Consider the following 19,581-nt stretch of genomic DNA (forward strand, 5'->3'; position numbering starts at 1 on the left):
TCATGCAGACTGCCCCAGCTAGGTGCACTGCTAAAAAGTAATAAAATGTTGCATTTTAGTTACTTTCATATTCTTCACACTACATGTTTCAGAAGGTATCTTCCATCTCGAGTTGTCTATAGATAAAATCTGTAGATTATTTTCAAAATTCAGTAGTTAGAGATTTCATCTAAACACAATTAAAGACGCAGTGTAATTGCTGTAACATTTGGTGTCATAAATAAATCGACTCTGTAACAAAAGTTGGACGTTTTATTACTACTAATCCAGATTGCCACAGACGCGACCATTTCATCTACATCTCCATCTACATTTATACTCCGCAAGCCACCCAACGGTGTGTGGCGGGAGGCACTTAACGTGCCACTGTCATTACCTCCCATTCCTGTTTCAGTCGCGTATGGTTCGCGGGAAGAACGACTGCCGGAAAGCCCCCGCGCGCGCTCGAATCTCACTAATTTTACATTCGTGATCTCCTCGGGAGGTATAAGTAGGAGGAAGCAATATATTCGACACCTCATCCAGAAACGCACCCTCTCGAAACCTGGACAGCAAGCTACACCGCGATGCAGAGCGCCTCTCTTTCAGAGTCTGCCACTTGAGTTTGCTAAACATCTCCGTAACGCTATCACGCTTACCAAATAACCCTTTGACGAAACACACCGCTCTTCTTTGGATCTCCTCTATCTCCTCTGTCAACCCGACCTGGTACGGATCCCACACTTTTGAGCATTACTCATGTATAGGTCGAACGAGTGTTTTGTAAGCCACCTCCTTTGTTGATGGACTACATTTTCTAAGGATACTCCCAATGAATCTCAACCTGGCACCCGCCTTACCAACAATTAATTTTATATGATCATTCCACTTCAAATCGTTCCGCACGCATACTCCCAGATATTTTACAGAAGTAACTGCTACCAGTGTTTGTTCCGCTATCATATAATCATACAATAAAGGATCTTTCTTTCTATGTATTCGCAATACATTTCATTTGTCTATGTTAAGGGTCAGTTGCCACTCCCTGCACCAAGTGCCTATCCGCTGCAGATCTTCCTGCATTTCGCTACAATTTTCTAATGCTGCAACTTCTCTGTGTACTACAGCATCATCCCCGAAAAGCCGCATAGAACTTCCGACAGTATCTACTAGGTCATTTATACATATTGTGAAAAGCAATTGTCCCATAACATCCCCTGTGGCACGCCAGAAGTTACTTTAATGTCTGTAGACGTCTCTCAATTGAGACCAACATGCTGTGTTCTGTTTGCTAAAAACTCTTCAACCCAGCCACACAGCTGGTGTGATATTTCGTAGGCTCTTACTTTGTCAGGCGACAGTGCGGAAATGTATCGAACGCCTTCCGGAAGTCAAGAAAAATGGCATCTACCTGGGAACCTGTATCTAATATTTTCTGGGTCTCATGAACAAATAAAGGGAGTTGGGTCTCACACGATCGCTGTTTCCGGAATCCATGTTGATTCTTACTGAGTAGATTCTGGGTTTCCAGAAATGACATGATACGCGATCATGTTCTAAAATTCTGCAACAGATCGGTGTCAGAGATATAGGCCTATAGTTTTGCGCATCTGCTCGACGACCCTTCTTGAAAACTGGAACTACCTGTGCTCTTTTCCAATCATTTCGAACCTTCCGTTCCTCTAGAGACTTGCGGTACACGGCTCTTAGAACGGGGGCAAGTTCTTTCACGTACTCTGTGTAGAATCGAATTGGTATCCCGTCAGGTCCAGTGGACTTTCCTCTGTTGAGTGATTTCAGTTGCTTTTCTATTCCTTGGACACTTATTTCGATGTCAGCCACTTTTTCGTTCGTGCGAGGATTTAAGAAGGAACCGCAGTGCAGCTTGGGAAAAAGGTGTTTAGTATTTCAACTTTACGCCTGTCATCCTCTGTTTCAATGCCATTATCATCCCAGAGTGCCTGATATGCTGTTTCGATCCACTTACTGATTTCACGTAAGACCAGAACTTCCTAGGATTTGCTGTCAAGTCGGTACACAGAGAGGGACATAAAATTTAGGAAATGGTAAAACTCTAGTGCATTAATCGACTTGCTAATTTGCACATGGCTTGTGGTAGCACTGCTTGCGTTCCTTTTCTTCCCGTTTGGCCGGTATTACACTATCAAATTTCTTTGTCCAATATCTTTGTCCAATATCTTTGTCAAAGATATTTGATAGTGTAATAGGGACTTTGTCAAATGTCGTCCAATATTTGAACAAATCTAGGGCCTCGCTGTATATTTGATCAAAGAAACCGCTTGTCTTCTGTTCACTGCAATGTGACATGTTAGCACATGGAGCGCTAGCATCGCTGCAGCGTACTGTCGTCTGTAGTGTTTTTATAACCATTGCCGGTAAATACAATTGGTATGTGCCGACAACTACAAAATTAATAGAGATATCTGAAGCTGATGAGGCGCTTTACAACGTGAGGCACCCTGAATACAAAAATAGATTAAGAAGATTGGAGACCTAACCTGATCTAACCTAACCTAACCTAACATAACCCTCTCCTGTAGCAAGGAACGGGAGTGTTATAGTGAGCCTGTCTTCAGAAGATGTAGCAGTTCTTAAGTGAATATTGTGCTTTGTGATATGAGGATACACTTCATTGAGCACATACAGAAATGTATGCTCATCCATTCTTAAGTAATTGATGTACGACTTGACGTCTTCCACTGTAAGCTCACGTAACAAGTTTTGTTGAATGCATTTATCGTGTCGTCGTAAAACCCACGGCTTCACCCAGATTAGATTAGTTTTTCGTTACATAGATCCGTGCTGAGGAGAGCCTCGTGGATGTGGAACATGTCGATTTTTTTTAAGCAGAAATAACAATACTAATAGTATGAATAAATACACTCCTGGAAATGGAAAAAAGAACACATTGACACCGGTGTGTCAGACCCACCATACTTGCTCCGGACACTGCGAGAGGGCTGTACAAGCAATGATCACACGCACGGCACAGCGGACACACCAGGAACCGCGGTGTTGGCCGTCAAATGGCGCTAGCTGCGCAGCATTTGTGCACCGCCGCCGTCAGTGTCAGCCAGTTTGCCGTGGCATACGGAGCTCCATCGCAGTCTTTAACACTGGTAGCATGCCGCGACAGCGTGGACGTGAACCGTATGTGCAGTTGACGGACTTTGAGCGAGGGCGTATAGTGGGTATGCGGGAGGCCGGGTGGACGTACCGCCGAATTGCTCAACACGTGGGGCGTGAGGTCTCCACCGTACATCGATGTTGTCGCCAGTGGTCGGCGGAAGGTGCACGTGCCCGTCGACCTGGGCCCGGACCGCAGCGACGCACGGATGCACGCCAAGACAGTAGGATCCTACGCAGTGCCGTAGGGGACCGCACCGCCACTTCCCAGCAAATTAGGGACACTGTTGCTCCTGGGGTATCGGCGAGGACCATTCGCAACCGTCTCCATGAAGCTGGGCTACGGTCCCGCACACCGTTAGGCCGTCTTCCGCTCACGCCCCAACATCGTGCAGCCCGCCTCCAGTGGTGTCGCGACAGGCGTGAATGGAGGGACGAATGGAGACGTGTCGTCTTCAGCGATGAGAGTCGCTTCTGCCTTGGTGCCAATGATGGTTGTATGCGTGTTTGGCGCCGTGCAGGTGAGTGCCACAATCAGGACTGCATACGACCGAGGCACACAGGGCCAACACCCGGCATCATGGTGTGGGGAGCGATCTCCTACACTGGCCGTACACCACTGGTGATCGTCGAGGGGACACTGAATAGTGCACGGTACATCCAAACCGTCATCGAACCCATCGTTCTACCATTCCTAGACCGGCAAGGGAACTTGCTGTTCCAACAGGACAATGCACGTCCGCATGTATCCCGTGCCACCCAACGTGCTCTAGAAGGTGTAAGTCAACTACCCTGGCCAGCAAGATCTCCGGATCTGTCCCCCATTGAGCATGTTTGGGACTGGATGAAGCGTCGTCTCACGCGGTCTGCACGTCCAGCACGAACGCTGGTCCAACTGAGGCGCCAGGCGGAAATGGCATGGCAAGCCGTTCCACAGGACTACATCCAGCATCTCTACGATCGTCTCCATGGGAGAATAGCAGCCTGCATTGCTGCGAAAGGTGGATATACACTGTACTAGTGCCGACATTGTGCATGCTCTGTTGCCTGTGTCTATGTGCCTGTGGTTCTGTCAGTGTGATCATGTGATGTATCTGACCCCAGGGCTGTGTCAATAAAGTTTCCCCTTCCTGGGACAATGAATTCACGGTGTTCTTATTTCAATTTCCAGGAGTGTACAATAGCTCATTTGTTTCTATTAAAAATTTCGCCAATGGAGTAGAAGGAGTTGGCCAGTAGTAAGTCTTTCAGGCTCCTTTTAAACTGATCTTTATTTCTAACTAAATTTTTTATGTTTCCTGGCAAATTATTGAAGATGGGTGTTCCTGAGTAGTGGACCCCTTTTTGAACTAAAGTAAGTTGGTTGGTTTGTGGGATTAAAGGGACCAGACTGCGATGGTCATCGGTCCCTTTTTCCAAATACTAAAAACACCCACAGAGAATAAAACGAGTAACAGAATAGATCACAGACGCTTTTAAGTCCTTGTGCAGATCATTTTTGTTCCTGGTATTGTATGTATGAACTGAGTTGTTTGTTGGAAAAAGAGATATATTATTTACGACAAATTTCATTAAGAAGTAAATATACTGAGAGGCAGTAGTTAGTAAACCCAGTTCTTTGAAGAGGTTTCTGCAGGAGGTCCGTGAATTTACTCCACAAATTATACGTACTACACGCTTTTGGACCTTGAAAACTTGTTTGACTTCAAGATTTACCCCAAAATATTATCCCATGTGACATTATGGAATGAAAGTATGCAAGCTTTTTCATTTTTATGTTTCCTATGTCTGCTAACACTCGAATTGCAAATACAGATTTGTTAAGGCCTTTCTACAGTTCTGTGGTGTGCTCCTCCCAACTGAATTTATTATCGAGTTGTAATCCCAGGACTTTTAAGACTGTCAACCTCGTATGTATGGTTCCATTTTTTCCCCCACTTCTTTTCCGCATGTGCACACAATGCAATTGGAGTACGTAGAACTGCTGCGGTTGTAACAAGTTGTTGTCAGCCATCTTGAACTTTGACGAAAAATTTGATGACAGTGTAATACCCCTTCCAGCACTACGTCAAAGATCTTTGTCAAATATATTGGACGGAATATTGGATCACATCTTTGATCAAATCTTTGACAAAGAAATGTGATAGTGCAATACCGGCCTTTGAGTAACCCTAGTTGTGTGTTGTGTTGGCAGGCGTGACGGTGGTTCCCCCCGAGAAGTGCTCGCGGGCAGAGGGCGCCAGCTGCAGCCACCGCTGCGGCCGTGAGAACGAGCCAGTCTGCGGCAACGACGGCCGCACCTACCTCAACAGGTGTATGCTCCAGGTCGAGGTCTGCAGGTGAGGCAAGCCAGCACAGCGCAGCGCACCGTGCATACAGGACGTCCACATTGAAGTTCCATCACTCCTATACGTTAATTACGTCCAAGTCGTTCCGGGGTTACCTATGCACCTGCAACAGTAGTGCTGTTCTGTAGTCAACAGCGTCATCAGCTAGCCGTCTGATAGCGCCGGGGGTCCTATCCGAGAAACTGTTTCCTGTACTGAGAATATTAGTGACTCTCACAATTATATTTGCTGTGGGTTCACAGTCTCGTAAAATTCTTTGAAAGACTTCATTTTCGCCATTGACTGTACGGTTATTAAAAACCCACTCTTCCAATTTCAACCTTTTGCTCGTTTGTAAGTGGGTATGTATTATATTAGCGGTAAATAAAATGTGTGGCTAGGGCCTCCCGTCGGGTAGACCATTCGCCGGGTGCAAGTCTTCTTAGTCGGTGCCACTTCGGTGACTTGCGCATCGATGGGGATGAAATGATGATGATTAGGACAACACATCACGCAGTCCCTGAGCGGAGAAAATCTCCTACCTAGCCAGGAATCGAACCCAGGTCCTTAGGATTGACGTTATGTCGCGCTGACCACTCAGCTACCGGGTGCGGACATGTTACTGGTATATTTAGCCCGGTGTATATTGTTCGTAGCTGTTATCCACTTTAAAATGACCAAAAGGCTGAAATTGGAATAGTAGAATTTAATAAACATAGCCAATGTCGAAAATGAGGCTTTTAAAGAATTAGTGGTTGTATTGTACTTCCTTGAAGTACATCCGCTCTTAGACGCAACTTTTTTTTTTCTGTAGAGCAGTTACTATCCAGTAGAACATACTGTCCTCTGTTATTAAAACGTGCATAAAGCCATTCGCATATCTATGAGGATACTCCATATGCCCAAAGAGACTGAACTGCTAAGTTGCATGCATTTTACATCAATATCTAACTTTTCGATGGAGTCGATTATGGTGTTACACTCAGGATGATAAAGTCCAAATCGTGTTCACTAATCGTAGTAGTCTTGTGATCCGTATGTTCTTCCCAGTTAGGCATCCTGTACCCCTCACATCACCATCTGTCTGATCGTCCCCAACTGTCCTGTTAAATATAATTTTCTTCGAGACTAGATCCAGTTACGCTTGAGATTCGTTTTGTCAAAAGTGTCTGCATCTGGTACATGGTTTGTGTTAGGAGAACACTTTCAGAGGTCTATTACCGTATCTAAAGTTAATTAGTTTAGTGTTCCGTGGAACATTTCTGTGATTATTCTTACTTGTGTGAACAAGTCGTTTCGTACTGGTATACGAATATGACTACATGCTGATTATTTGCAAGGTAATTTTTCCCTAATACATATGTAAATCAGTTATTCCTCTCCACTACTTTTTACTTGTGTTATATATTTTCATATAAAGCAGAGTGTATGTGTGTGTGTCTGGGATCTACTCCCAAATCCCTGGATCGATTTCAACCAAATTTCACACAGAAACAGCAGACCTCACAAGTATCAGTACTGTGGGGTTTATAACCTCCCAGCTCCAACAGGAGGGGAAATATGGCCAAAAACGTTTTTTTTTTCCCTGGCATACAGGATGCCCAGCACAATTGCATACTGTGTGGGAACAATATTGGCCTGTGAAATAAATTTCCTTTGCAGGACAGCCTATATTTTAGGGGCAAGAATGGTTTTCCAGGCCCAAACATGCAGGCTGCCCTACATGACAGGCCTGTTGTGTTCAAATTGTGCTGGGCTGCTTTATCAAACTGCTTTGCATAGTGACCTCTATGTCAGAGGTAAATAAATGGTTTTCAAGCCCTTGATGTGTAGCCTGCCCTGCATGACAGCCATGCTGCGGGTGTAGTATCAGTCTGCTTTATCGAACCGTATAACAGGGGCTGCATGTGCATGGCAAGGGGCAGGCTGAAATGGATAGTAGAGGGAATGGACAGAGCGAGAGGGAGGAAGAAATGGACAGAGGAGGAGGGGGAGATGCATGAGGCAGGTGGAAGGTGTGAAGTGGCAGTGGGTGGGTGAAAAAGGAAGAGGAGAGGCCGAAATGGAAAGAGAGAGGGAGAAAAGGATATGGTCAGAAGGCGAGGGAGGAAGATATGGTCAGAGAGGTGGAGGAAATGGACGAAGGGAGGGAGAGGAGGAGATGAATAGAGGGAGTGAGGAGGAGGAGGAGGAGACAGGTAGAGATGGGAGGATGAAGTGGACAGACGGAGGAACGAACGGGTGGATGCAGAGAGGGGAAGGATGACGTTTGTCCAATATATGTGCTGAACACATACGTGGGCGAAGCCGTAGGAGAAAGGCTGGTATTACATAAATAGAATTCTTTTTTAATTCTCACGGGCCTGCAGCGTTGCATATGCCTTGTAAGGACATTATATAATGAAAAGCAAATTACGTGGCTATAATGTTTTTATTGCTATGAGTTAATTTCGAACCCCATGGCCATTTTCAAGCTACATGCAAAAAATGCAATCTTGAAACAAACGTTTTTGTACATTTTAGTTATTTACAAATTACGTTACAATTATTAATTACTGAAAGGTTAATACATCTCCACCTATATTAACATTTCGACAGCACAGAAATAACGATACGCTAAGCTGTAAGCAATTCAAAACTGTAACGTAATATGTAAATAACGAAAATGTACAAAAACATTTGTTTCAAGACTGAATTTTTTGCAAATACCTTGAAAATGACCATGGGGTTCGAAATGAGCTCATAGCAATCAGAACAGCTCAGTAAAAACATTATAGCCACTTAGTTGGTTTTTCAGTATATAATAAATAAGATTCTTCTAGAGAACGGAAGGAGTTGTCAACGACAAACTATTTCAAATTTTATTTTGCTGTCCGTCAGACATTTTACATCAGTATAATTCAAGTTCCCACATAACTGCTACACAGGAATTTTTTAGCAAGTCCAAAGACAAAGGACACGTCGCAAAGACTTTGAAATGTCCCTTCTGGTCCGCGCCTCGGAGTCTCCGTGTCGTGGCGCGAAGTCGCACTCGCGCCCACACTAGAGCTATGAGCGGCGCGCAACATCAATAACCCTACCTACTGCTCCGTAGCTTTATCTACAAAAGGTTTTTGGTGGTCCCAGATTACTTCTATGCACTGCTGCACATATACTACCACTCTAGAAAATGGTCGCCAACCTCGCCTTGAACGTGGCTAAAATCGTCACTACTCATAAACCACTAACCATTGTCTTGTAGAAGTCCCGCTACTTCCAAGACCCACAGATCCGACAACTGGATTGCAAAACGAGCACCGCAAACAGGTCTCAAACTTGTTTTCCAGTCTCTCTCACCGACAATCTCCTCTGTAAACAAAATAGAATAACTACCTGAAGTTAAAAATGAGGAGGATACAATCAAGAACTATTTTCGTTGGAACAAAATTGAATTTACTGCATTACGGTATATTGATAATTTTTTCTTATGGACCGTCTGACAGCAACTGAATAAAACACAATTTTAGTGCCATACACGTTTCGCCTCTATTTTCTGCAAGGCATCATCAGTGGCAGGTTACGTGGACAATTTCTTATATATTACGCTCCTGTTGCATTTTTGGTGTTGTTCTTCTTCTTATGAATGCCAATTTGCGATTTTTTCCACATTCCACAGCACTATGAACTGAACGCTTGTTTCAATGCAATGTTTTGGTTTCTGTTGCCGACTGAGCCGGGTCCGATATGAGCCTCGGGTACGCACATGTAGCTCTTTCGAAACTTGCCTCACGAGGAGACTCACTTTATTTATCATCGATACCACAGACTGCCGACTTGTAAATGCACTCCGCAATGCCTCCTCCGTCCCCGGGGGCACTAAACTGACATCCTCCATGCTACAAGGACTGCCGGCCGTCCCCTGATTTCGCGAGCTCCGAAACTGTTTTCCTCACTTATTCCAACACTCAGGCCTCTCGGATAATTAGCCTCGAAGACGGAATTCAAATACTGCCACTGGCCATTTCCAGTTATCACTAAGAGCTGCTTCCTTCCAAACCTTTGAAGTTGATTTCCCACGGCTGCTGCCAGTCCATCTGCTATCCTGCGAAAATCCCTCTACCTCGAAAATGAAGCGGTCGGTCCAGTCCGCTTCACGTTTGGCTGACAGGACGAAAGCTTCCTACCCCGGATGCCGGGAATTGACTCGAAGTCTGGCTTACACAGTAGCTACTGGACGAGCGCGCATGTGCAACCAGGACTATCAGACCAATTGTGTGATTGGATTGAAGAGTTCCTAGATAACAGAACACAGCACGTCATTCTCAATGGAGAGAAGTCTTCCGAAGTAAGAGTGATTTCAGGTGTGCCGCAGGGGAGTCGTAGGACCGTTGCTGTTCACAATATACGTAAATGACCTTGTGGATGACATCGGAAGTTCACTGAGGCCTTTTCGGATGATGCTGTGGTATATCGAGAGGTTGTAACAATGGAAAATTGTACTGAAATGCAGGAGGATCTGCAACAAATTGACGCATGGTGCAGGGAATAGCAATTGAATCTCAATCTAGACAAGTGTAATATGCTGCGAATACATAGAAAGAAAGTTCCCTTATCGAAACTTCCTGGCAGATTAAAACTGTGTGCCCAACCGAGACTCGAACTCGGGACCTTTGCCTTTCGCGGGCAAGTGCTCTACCATCTGAGCTACCGAAGCACGACTCACGCCCGGTACTCACAGCTTTACTTCTGCCAGTACCTCGTCTCCTACCTTCCAAACTTTACAGAAGCTCTCCTTGCAGAACTAGCACTCCTGAAAGAAAGGATATTGCGGAGACATGGCTTAGCCACAGCCTGGGGGATGTTTCCAGAATGAGATTTTCACTCTGCAGCGGAGTGTGCGCTGATATGAAACTTCCTGGCAGATTAAAACTGTGTGCCCGACCGAGACTCGAACTCGGGACCTTTGCCTTTCGCGGACAAGTGCTCTACCATCTGAGCTATCAGCGCACACTCCGCTGCAGAGTGAAAATCTCATTCTAAACCCCTTATCATTTAGCTACAATATAGCAGGTCAGCAACTGAAAGCAGTTAATTCCATAAATTATCTGGGAGTACGCATTAGGAGTGATTTAAAATGGAATGATCATATAAAGTTGATCGTCGGTAAAGCAGATGCCAGACTGAGATTCATTGGAAGAATCCTAAGGAAATGCAATCCGAAAACAAAGGAAGTAGGTTACAGTACGCTTGTTCGCCCACTGCTTGAATACTGCTCAGCAGTGTGGGATCCGTACCAGATAGGGTTGATAGAAGAGATAGAGAGGATCCAAGGGAAAGCAGCACGCTTCGTTACAGGATCATTTAGTAATCGCGAAAGCGTTACGGAGATGATAGATAAACTCCAGTGGAAGACTCTGCAGGAGAGACGCTCAGTAGTTCGGTACGGGCTTTTGGTGAAGTTTCGAGAACATACCTTCACCGAGGAGTCAAGCAGTATATTGCTCCCTACTACGTATATCTCGCGAAGAGACCATGAGGATAAAATCAGAGAGATTAGAGCCCACACAGAAGCATACCGACAATCCTTCTTTCCACGAACAATGCGAGACTGGAATAGAAGGGAGAACCGATAGAGGTACGCAAGGTACCCTCCGCCACACGCCGTCAGGTGGCCTGCGGAGTATGGATGTAGATGTAGATGTAGAAGTGATGTCCTACGACTTGGTTTACATTTACTCTCTTTTTCCTCTCCATTACCATTCTTCCTTTGTGTCATTGCAACTTTACTGACCTGATTCGTGTTCCTCGATAGTCTTTTTCTTTATAAAGTTCGTTCGTCGATTGAGAAATAAACTCTAAAACAATTTCAAAAAAGGCACCACGGAGGAATTATCCGAATGGGATGAAAATCGGTAGATGTGGTGTACATGTACAGACAAACAAATTATTACAATTTCATAAAATTTGGATGATTTATTCAAGAGAAAGAGCTTCACAAATTGAGCAAGTCAATAACGCGTTGGTCCACCTATGGCTTCTATCGGAAGCATGGCATCGATTGAGAGTTGTTCGACATCCTCCTAAGGAATATCGTGCCAAGTTCTCTCCAATTGGCGCATTAGATTGTCAAAATCCCGTAATGCTCCAAAAGTTCTCAGTTGGGGAGAGTTCTGGCGACCTAGCTGGCCAAGGTAGGATTTGGCAAGCACGGTAGAAACTATCGCCGTGTGCGGGAGGCTATAATTTTGTTGAAATTTGAGCTCAGGATGGCTTGCCGTGAAGGGTAATAAACCGGGGCGTTGAATATCCTCGATGTACAGCTGTGCAGCAAGGGTACCGTAAATGACAACCAGAGAGACCCCGCTATGAAAAGAAATGGCACCCCGGACCATCACTCATGATTGTCCGTCCATATGGCGGAGGACAGTAAGGTTGGTATACCACCGTTGTCAGACGCGTCCGCAGCTCGTGGTCCAGCGGTCGCGTTCTCGCTTCCCGAGCCCGGGGTACTGGTTCGATTCTCGGCGGGGTCAGGGATTTTCACCTGCCTCGAGATGACTGGATGTTTGTGTTGTCCTCATCATTTCATTATCATTCCTGAGAGTGGCGAGATCGGACTGAGCAAAGGTTGGGAATTTGTACGGGTGCTGATAACTGCCGAGTTGAGCGCCCCACAAACCAAACATCATCGTCATCGTCGTCGTCAGAGGCGTCTCCAGACTCGTCTTCGCTGGGCACTGAATCACAGTTCAAGCGGGGCTCATCACTGATAACTATTCTACTCCAGTCAATGAGATTCCCGGCCAAAGACGGGTCTAGAGACGCTCCAGACTGCGGTGGAATGACTATTTCGTTAAAAGATCTCTTTACAACTGCCACCCCTTTTCGTTTTCATTTCCGTGACATTTTCTCCCCATTCCGCGATAATATAAAACGAGCTGGCCTTCTTTGAAGTTTCTCGGTGTCCTGTGTCAGTTCTGTCTGGTAAGGATCCCATACCACACAGCAATACTGACTAATTATAAACTCCGTATTCTTCAGCAGTGCATACGAAGGTTTTACGGCATGGGTCAAAGTTTTAGCGTGCAATAAGATTTACAAAAGCCGTCAATATTTTCCTAGAACTCAAACTTTGTAACTGAAATATTTCGTAAACTATCTTAGGAGTATTGTACACTTTTGTAACGAAAAAAATTAGGGCTCCAAGACTGCGACACTGGTTACTTCAAAGGATTACATTTAAAGATTCGAAAATTCTGGAATACATACAACGACAACAATTTGAATTAAACAGGTAAGGTATGTTAATTCTAAAGTAAACAGTCGTTAGTGGGATTTGGAGCACACATGGTTTTTATAAATCGAAAATTTCGAGTAAATAATATATTCCTCAATAAAATATTTATACTGTTATTACCAGCAGCCTGTAAATTATACACTGAAGAATAAAGGTTTAAAAATACAGCTTGCATGATGATTTGGAGAGTTCATATATTCACATTACATGTATTTCATATGGAACAGAAAGCACAAAAGAAAGAGCAAAATCATATTCACGCTAGGAATGGTACTACTGGAACTGAACCTACTCTCCACCCAGCTATGTTCCAAGATTTCTACACTGTGCTACAGGATTAAATGATCACTTTTTCGAAACCTCATAACAGTATTCCATTGCAATGCAGGAGTTTGAAATTTGATTCATAGGTGCTTACAACTGTCCTCTGTAATGGTACAAAAGCATGGGACCCTGCGACATCACCCTCAAGATGGACGACGCTTCAGACAGCAAGGCGTCGACACAAGGGAAAAGAAGGCCAGAGTGAGAAGTTCATTGCATCAGAGGGGCGCGAAGAAGTTTGCCCATCTACAGGCACCTAGAGCTACTTTGCAGGTCTTCACTGTAAAGGCACATTTTTAAAATTCTCAATAAATGTGCGCAGGTGCCACTGAGGGTATTGCCGATCAATGGGGTCTTAAAGGGACTCTTCACCATTGTATTCGTGCACTTGTCAATGCCGCTTTCCTTTGTGATCATGCCACAGGAGGGCGTGAAACGGGAGAGCTAAAACAGCATAAGCACAGTTAGCTGCTTCAGATCACGTTCAAATTTCGTCGAATGATTTTGAATTGTCCCTTGTGGTTGCAACCCATACATGAGAGCAAAAATTGGAGTAGCGCTGCCCACCAATGGGGTGCGATCACGTTCAATGCCGATGCAGCCTCGCAATATCCTCAGAGAGGGGCTGAAACATCAGGGCGCGTCAGCAGCGTCAAAGACTGTCAAGAACGACATCCTGTTGCTCACCGCACTGACAACTGTCATTCGGACCGCGAATACACTCCTGGAAATTGAAATAAGAACACCGTGAATTCATTGTCCCAGGAAGGGGAAACTTTATTGACACATTCCTGGGGTCAGATACATCACATGATCACACTGACAGAACCACAGGCACATAGACACAGGCAACAGAGCATGCACAATGTCGGCACTAGTACAGTGTATATCCACCTTTCGCAGCAATGCAGGCTGCTATTCTCCCATGGAGACGATCGCAGAGATGCTGGATGTAGTCCTGTGGAACGGCTTGCCATGCCATTTCCACCTGGCGCCTCTGTTGGACCAGCGTTCGTGCTGGACGTGCAGACCGCGTGAGACGACGCTTCATCCAGTCCCAAACATGCTCAATGGGGGACAGATCCGGAGATCTTGCTGGCCAGGGTAGTTGACTTACACCTTCTAGAGCACGTTGGGTGGCACGGGATACATGCGGACGTGCATTGTCCTGTTGGAACAGCAAGTTCCCTTGCCGGCCTAGGAATGGTAGAACGATGGGTTCGATGACGGTTTGGATGTACCGTGCACTATTCAGTGTCCCCTCGACGATCACCAGTGGTGTACGGCCAGTGTAGGAGATCGCTCCCCACACCATGATGCCGGGTGTTGGCCCTGTGTGCCTCGGTCGTATGCAGTCCTGACTGTGGCGCTCACCTGCACGGCGCCAAACACGCATACGACCATCATTGGCACCAAGGCAGAAGCGACTCTCATCGCTGAAGACGACACGTCTCCATTCGCTCCATTCACGCCTGTCGCGACACCACTGGAGGCGGGCTGCACGATGTTGGGGCGTGAGCGGAAGGCGGCCTAACGGTGTGCGGGACCGTAGCCCAGCTTCATGGAGACGGTTGCGAATGGTCCTCGCCGATACCCCAGGAGCAACAGTGTCCCTAATTTGCTGGGAAGTGGCGGTGCGGTCCCCTACGGCACTGCGTAGGATCCTACGGTCTTGGCGTGCATCCGTGCGTCGCTGCGGTCCGGTCCCAGGTCGACGGGCACGTGCACCTTCCGCCGACCACTGGCGACAACATCGATGTACTGTGGAGACCTCACGCCCCACGTGTTGAGCAATTCGGCGGTACGTCCACCCGGCCTCCCGCATGCCCACTATACGCCCTCGCTCAAAGTCCGTCAACTGCACATACGGTTCACGTCCACGCTGTCGCGGCATGCTACCAGTGTTAAAGACTGCGATGGAGCTCCGTATGCCACGGCAAACTGGCTGACACTGACGGCGGCGGTGCACAAATGCTGCGCAGCTAGCGTCATTCGACGGCCAACACCGCGGTTCCTGGTGTGTCCGCTGTGCCGTGCGTGTGATCATTGCTTGTACAGCCCTCTCGCAGTGTCCGGAGCAAGTATGGTGGGTCTGACACACCGCTGTCAATGTGTTCTTTATTCCATTTCCAGGAGTGTATAAGAATCCCGCGTGGTTTCAACACTGGCCGTCGCGGTTCTGGCCGTCATCGCAGAGGCGTCAAAAGAAGGGGTGATATGTGGGTAAGAGGGGGTGTGATGATCATACCGTGGGGTGACACGTCGACCTTGGCGTTTTCACCAGAACTATGGTGAAATCTGGTGCCAATGTGACATCATTAACTCATCTTACACGTCACGTGAACCTGTGAGCTCTGGCCGTTGTTTTTCTCTTGCTTCGTGAAGCGCCGCCTAGCAGCCCGAGGGTGACAGTGCGGGGCGCCATGCTTTTGCATCATTACACAGGAAGGTTGTAGGCTCGTAATTACAACCATCGTGATGTGTCATATCACTAACTCTTCTTTTCAAGGACTCTCAAAATAATTTAAATATCCTGTCCAGAGCAATTGAAAGTGAAGTAACACTTCATCAAAGTGGTTTTTATGCCATAAAAATTAGCTACTCTTATCAGTAACGGGTATTAAGAAAACAGATTTAACACACAGTTTTAACTGAAATTCAGCTATCATAAACATTGATTCCACTCGTGTAGTCAAAGATCACAGACGGGCTGCGTCTTACTACCCGAAGTCGCAGAAACCGTGCCGACCTAACACAGGAGAACAGACCTGGCGGAGTCGGCGTCGACACCTCCGCTCCCGCGACTGTGGGCAGGCTGCCGTTCGTCTAAACACCTCCGACGCTCTCCTCTATCGGCACGGAGACGGTCGTCAGACCGAGTCAGGATTTCTGGTGCTCCCATCGCAGCAATCCGCCCAGGGAGACGGCGCGCGCCTCTCTGCGTCTCCTAGTGGTGCAGGTCTCTGCCGTTCTCTATCTCGCCTAACACTTAGGGATGAAGGATTAACTGCAGTTAATCGATTAACCGTAATTATTCCGGTAATAATTTACTGGTATTCTGATATCTACACTGAAGCGCAAAGGAACTGGTACAGGCGTGCGTATTCAAATACAGAGGTTGTAAGCAGGCAGAATACGGCGATGAAGACGGCAACGCCTCAACAAGTGTCTGGCGCAGTCGTTAAATCGGTTATTGCTGCTACAACGGCAGGTTATCAGGATTTAAGTGTTTGAACGTGGTATGGTCGGCGCACGAGCGGTGGGACACAGCATCTCCGAGGTAGCGATGAAGCGGCGATTTTCCCATACGACCATTTCACGAGTGTACTGTGAATATCGGGAATCAGGTAAAACATCAAATCTGCGACATTGCTGCGGCCGGGAAAAGATCCTGCAGAAACAGGAGCAACGACGACTGAAGAGAATCGTTCAACGTGACAGAATTGCAACCATTCCGCAAATTGCTGCAGATTTCAGTGCTGGGCCATCAACAAGTGTCAGCGTGCGAACCTTTCAACGAAACGTCACCGATATGGGCTTTAGGAGCCGAAAGCCCAATCGTGTACCCTTGATGACTGCACGACACAAAGCTTTACGCCTCACTTGGGCCCGTCAACACCGACATTGGACTGTTGATGACTGAAAGCATGTTGCCTGACCGGAGGAGTCTTGTTTCAAATTTTATCGAGTGGATGGACGTGTACGGGTATGGAGACAACCTCATGAATCCATGGACCCTCCATGACAGCAGGAGACTGTTCAAGCTGGCGGAGGCTCTTTAATGGTGTGGGGCGTGTACAGGTGGAGTGATATGCGACCCCTGATACCTCTAGATACCACTGTGATAAGTGACAAGTACATAAGCATCATGTCCGGTCACCTGTATCCATTCGTGTCCATTGTGCATTCCGACGTACTTGGGCAATTCCAGCTGGACAATGCGACACCCCACGCGTTCAGAATTGCTACAGAGTAGCTCCAGGACCACCCTCCTGAGTTTAAACACTTCCGCTGATCACCAAATTCCCCAGACATGTATATTACTGAGCATATCAGGGATGCCTTGCAACGTGCTGTTCATAAGAGATCTCCACCCTCTTGTACTCTTATGGATGTATGGACAACCCTGCAGGATCCATGCTATTATTTCCCTCCAGCACTCCTTCACACATGAGTCCATGCCACGTATGGACAACCCTGCAGGATTCATGCTGTCATTTCCCTCCAGCACTGCCTCACACGTGAGTCCATGCCACGTCGTGCTGCGGCACTTGTGCGTGCTCGCGGGGGCCTACTCGATATTAGGCAGGTGTACCAGTTTGTTTGGTTCCTCGGTGTATTTCAAGTCAGTTAACTTTACATACTCGATTATCCTTACGATCAATTATTTCAACTTTTCCTTTTTTCTTTTTTTTAAAAAGCCATGTTGAGTGTTGTTCCAGTATCTATATCTACATTTACGTATATATTCCACAAGCCACCGTACGCTGCATGGTGGACTGTACCTTGCACTGCTACTAATCATTTTCTTTCCTGTTCCATTCGCAAAGAGAGCGACGGTAAAACGATGGTCTATAAGCGTCCGTAAGAGCCCCAATTTCTCCCATCTTCGTGGTCCCTAAGCGGAATGTCCTTTGTCGGTAGTATAATTCTTCTGCATACGGTCTCAAATGCTGGTTGTTTACATTCCCTTAGCACTGCCTCGCGAAAAGAACGTCGTCTTCCCTACAGCGTTTCCCATTTGCATTCATGAAGCATTTCCGCAATACTTGCATGCTGATCGAACCCACCAGTAAAAAATCTAGCAGCACGCCTCCGAACTGATCTGATGTCTTCCTTTAATCCGGCCTAGTGTGGGTTTATTAGTTGAATACCGGGGAAAAGCAACCAGGATATTGCCTAAAAACACTCCCACAACCCATCCTAGAACACTGCTCAGTTGTGTGAGACCCGTACCAGATAGGATTATCAGTAGATATTGAACGTATACAGAGAAGGGGAGCACGAATGGTAACAGGTTCGCCTGATCCACGGGGGAGTGGCTCTGAGATGGTGAAAGAACTGATCTGGCAGACTCTTGAACATAAACGGAAGCTATCCCTAAAAAGTCTACTTAAAAAGTGTCAAGAACCGGCTTTAAATGATGACTCCAGAAATACACTACAATCCCCTATACATCGCTCCCATAGGGATCGTAAGCATAAGATTAGATTAATTACAGCACGCGCCGAGGCATTTAAACAATCATTTTCCCTCCCGCCATGCATGCATGAAACGGGGAAAACCCCTTATCTTTGGTATAGTGGGACGTACCCTCTTCCATGCACGTCCCAGTGGTTCGCAGAGTATACTGGCTGATCAAAAAGTCAGTATAAATTTGAAAACTGAATAAATCACGGAATAATGTAGATAGAGAGGTACAAATTGACACACCTGTTTGGAATGACACGGGATTTTATTTGAACCGAAAAAATGCAAAAGTTAAAAAAATGTCCGAAAGATGGAGCTTCATCTGATCAGAATAGCAATAATTAGCATAACAAAGTAAGACAACGCAAAGATGATGTTCTTTACAGGAAGTGCTCAATATGCCCACCATCATTCCTCAACAATAGCTGTAGTCGAGTAATAATGTTGTGAACAGGACTGTAAAGCATGTCCGGAGTTATGGTGAGGCATTGGCGTCGGATGTTGTCTTTCAGCATCCATAGAGATGTCGGTCGATCACGATACACTTGCGACTTCAGGTAACCCCAAAGCCAATAATCGCACGGACTGAGGTCTGGGCACCTGGGAGGCCAAGCATGACGAAAGTGGCGGCTGAGCACACGATCATCACCAAACGACGCGCGCAAGAGATCTTTCACGCGTCTAGCAATATGGGATGGTTCTAGTAAAACCCCATGTCATTCTAAGCATGTGTGTCAATTTTTACCTCTCTATCTACATTGTCAAAGAGGGCGGAGGAGCGGATAGAGGTTCAGGGCACTCTCTTGTCCTAGGGGTGGGAAATTGCCCCTAAAGGCGGAAGAATCAGCAATGATCAACGACATGAGAATGCAGAAGGCAATGGAAACCACTGCATTAAAGACACGTAACGTGTATCCACAGGACATGTGGCCTGTAATTGAAGAACTGTCATGATGATCTCTCCATTGGCAAAAGATTTCGGAATAGTCCAACATTCGGATCTCCGGGAGGGGGCTGCCAAAGGGGAGGTTACCATGAGAAAAAGATTGAATAATCCACGAAAGGTTAACGTTCTACGAGTCGGGGCGTGGAATTTCAGACGCTTGAACGTGGTAGGGAAACTAGAAAATCTGAAAAGGGAAATGCAAAGGCTCAATCTAGATATAGTAGGGGTCAGTGAAGTGAAGTGGACGGAAGACAAGGATTTCTGGTCAGATGAGTATCGGGTAATATCAGCAGCAGCAGAAAGTGGTATAACAGGTGTAGGATTCGTTATGAATAGGAAGGTAGGGCAGAGGGTGTGTTACTTTGAACAGTTCAGTGACCGGGTTGTTCTAA

General features: G+C 46.3%; 1 protein-coding gene across 1 annotated transcript in view; it reads left to right on the forward strand.

The window, feature by feature from the left end:
* The window catches only part of LOC124619519 (agrin), a 311,708-nt gene that overhangs the window by 242,008 nt on the left and 50,119 nt on the right, over positions 1–19,581 (forward strand). Inside the window, exon 3 of the mRNA XM_047145966.1 lies at positions 5,321–5,465. Coding sequence (XP_047001922.1) covers positions 5,321–5,465 — 145 coding nt within the window. The remainder of the gene's footprint in view (positions 1–5,320; positions 5,466–19,581) is intronic.

The sequence above is a fragment of the Schistocerca americana genome, chromosome 6 (genome assembly GCF_021461395.2).
Source record: "Schistocerca americana isolate TAMUIC-IGC-003095 chromosome 6, iqSchAmer2.1, whole genome shotgun sequence".
Classification (NCBI taxonomy): Eukaryota; Metazoa; Arthropoda; class Insecta; order Orthoptera; family Acrididae; genus Schistocerca; species Schistocerca americana.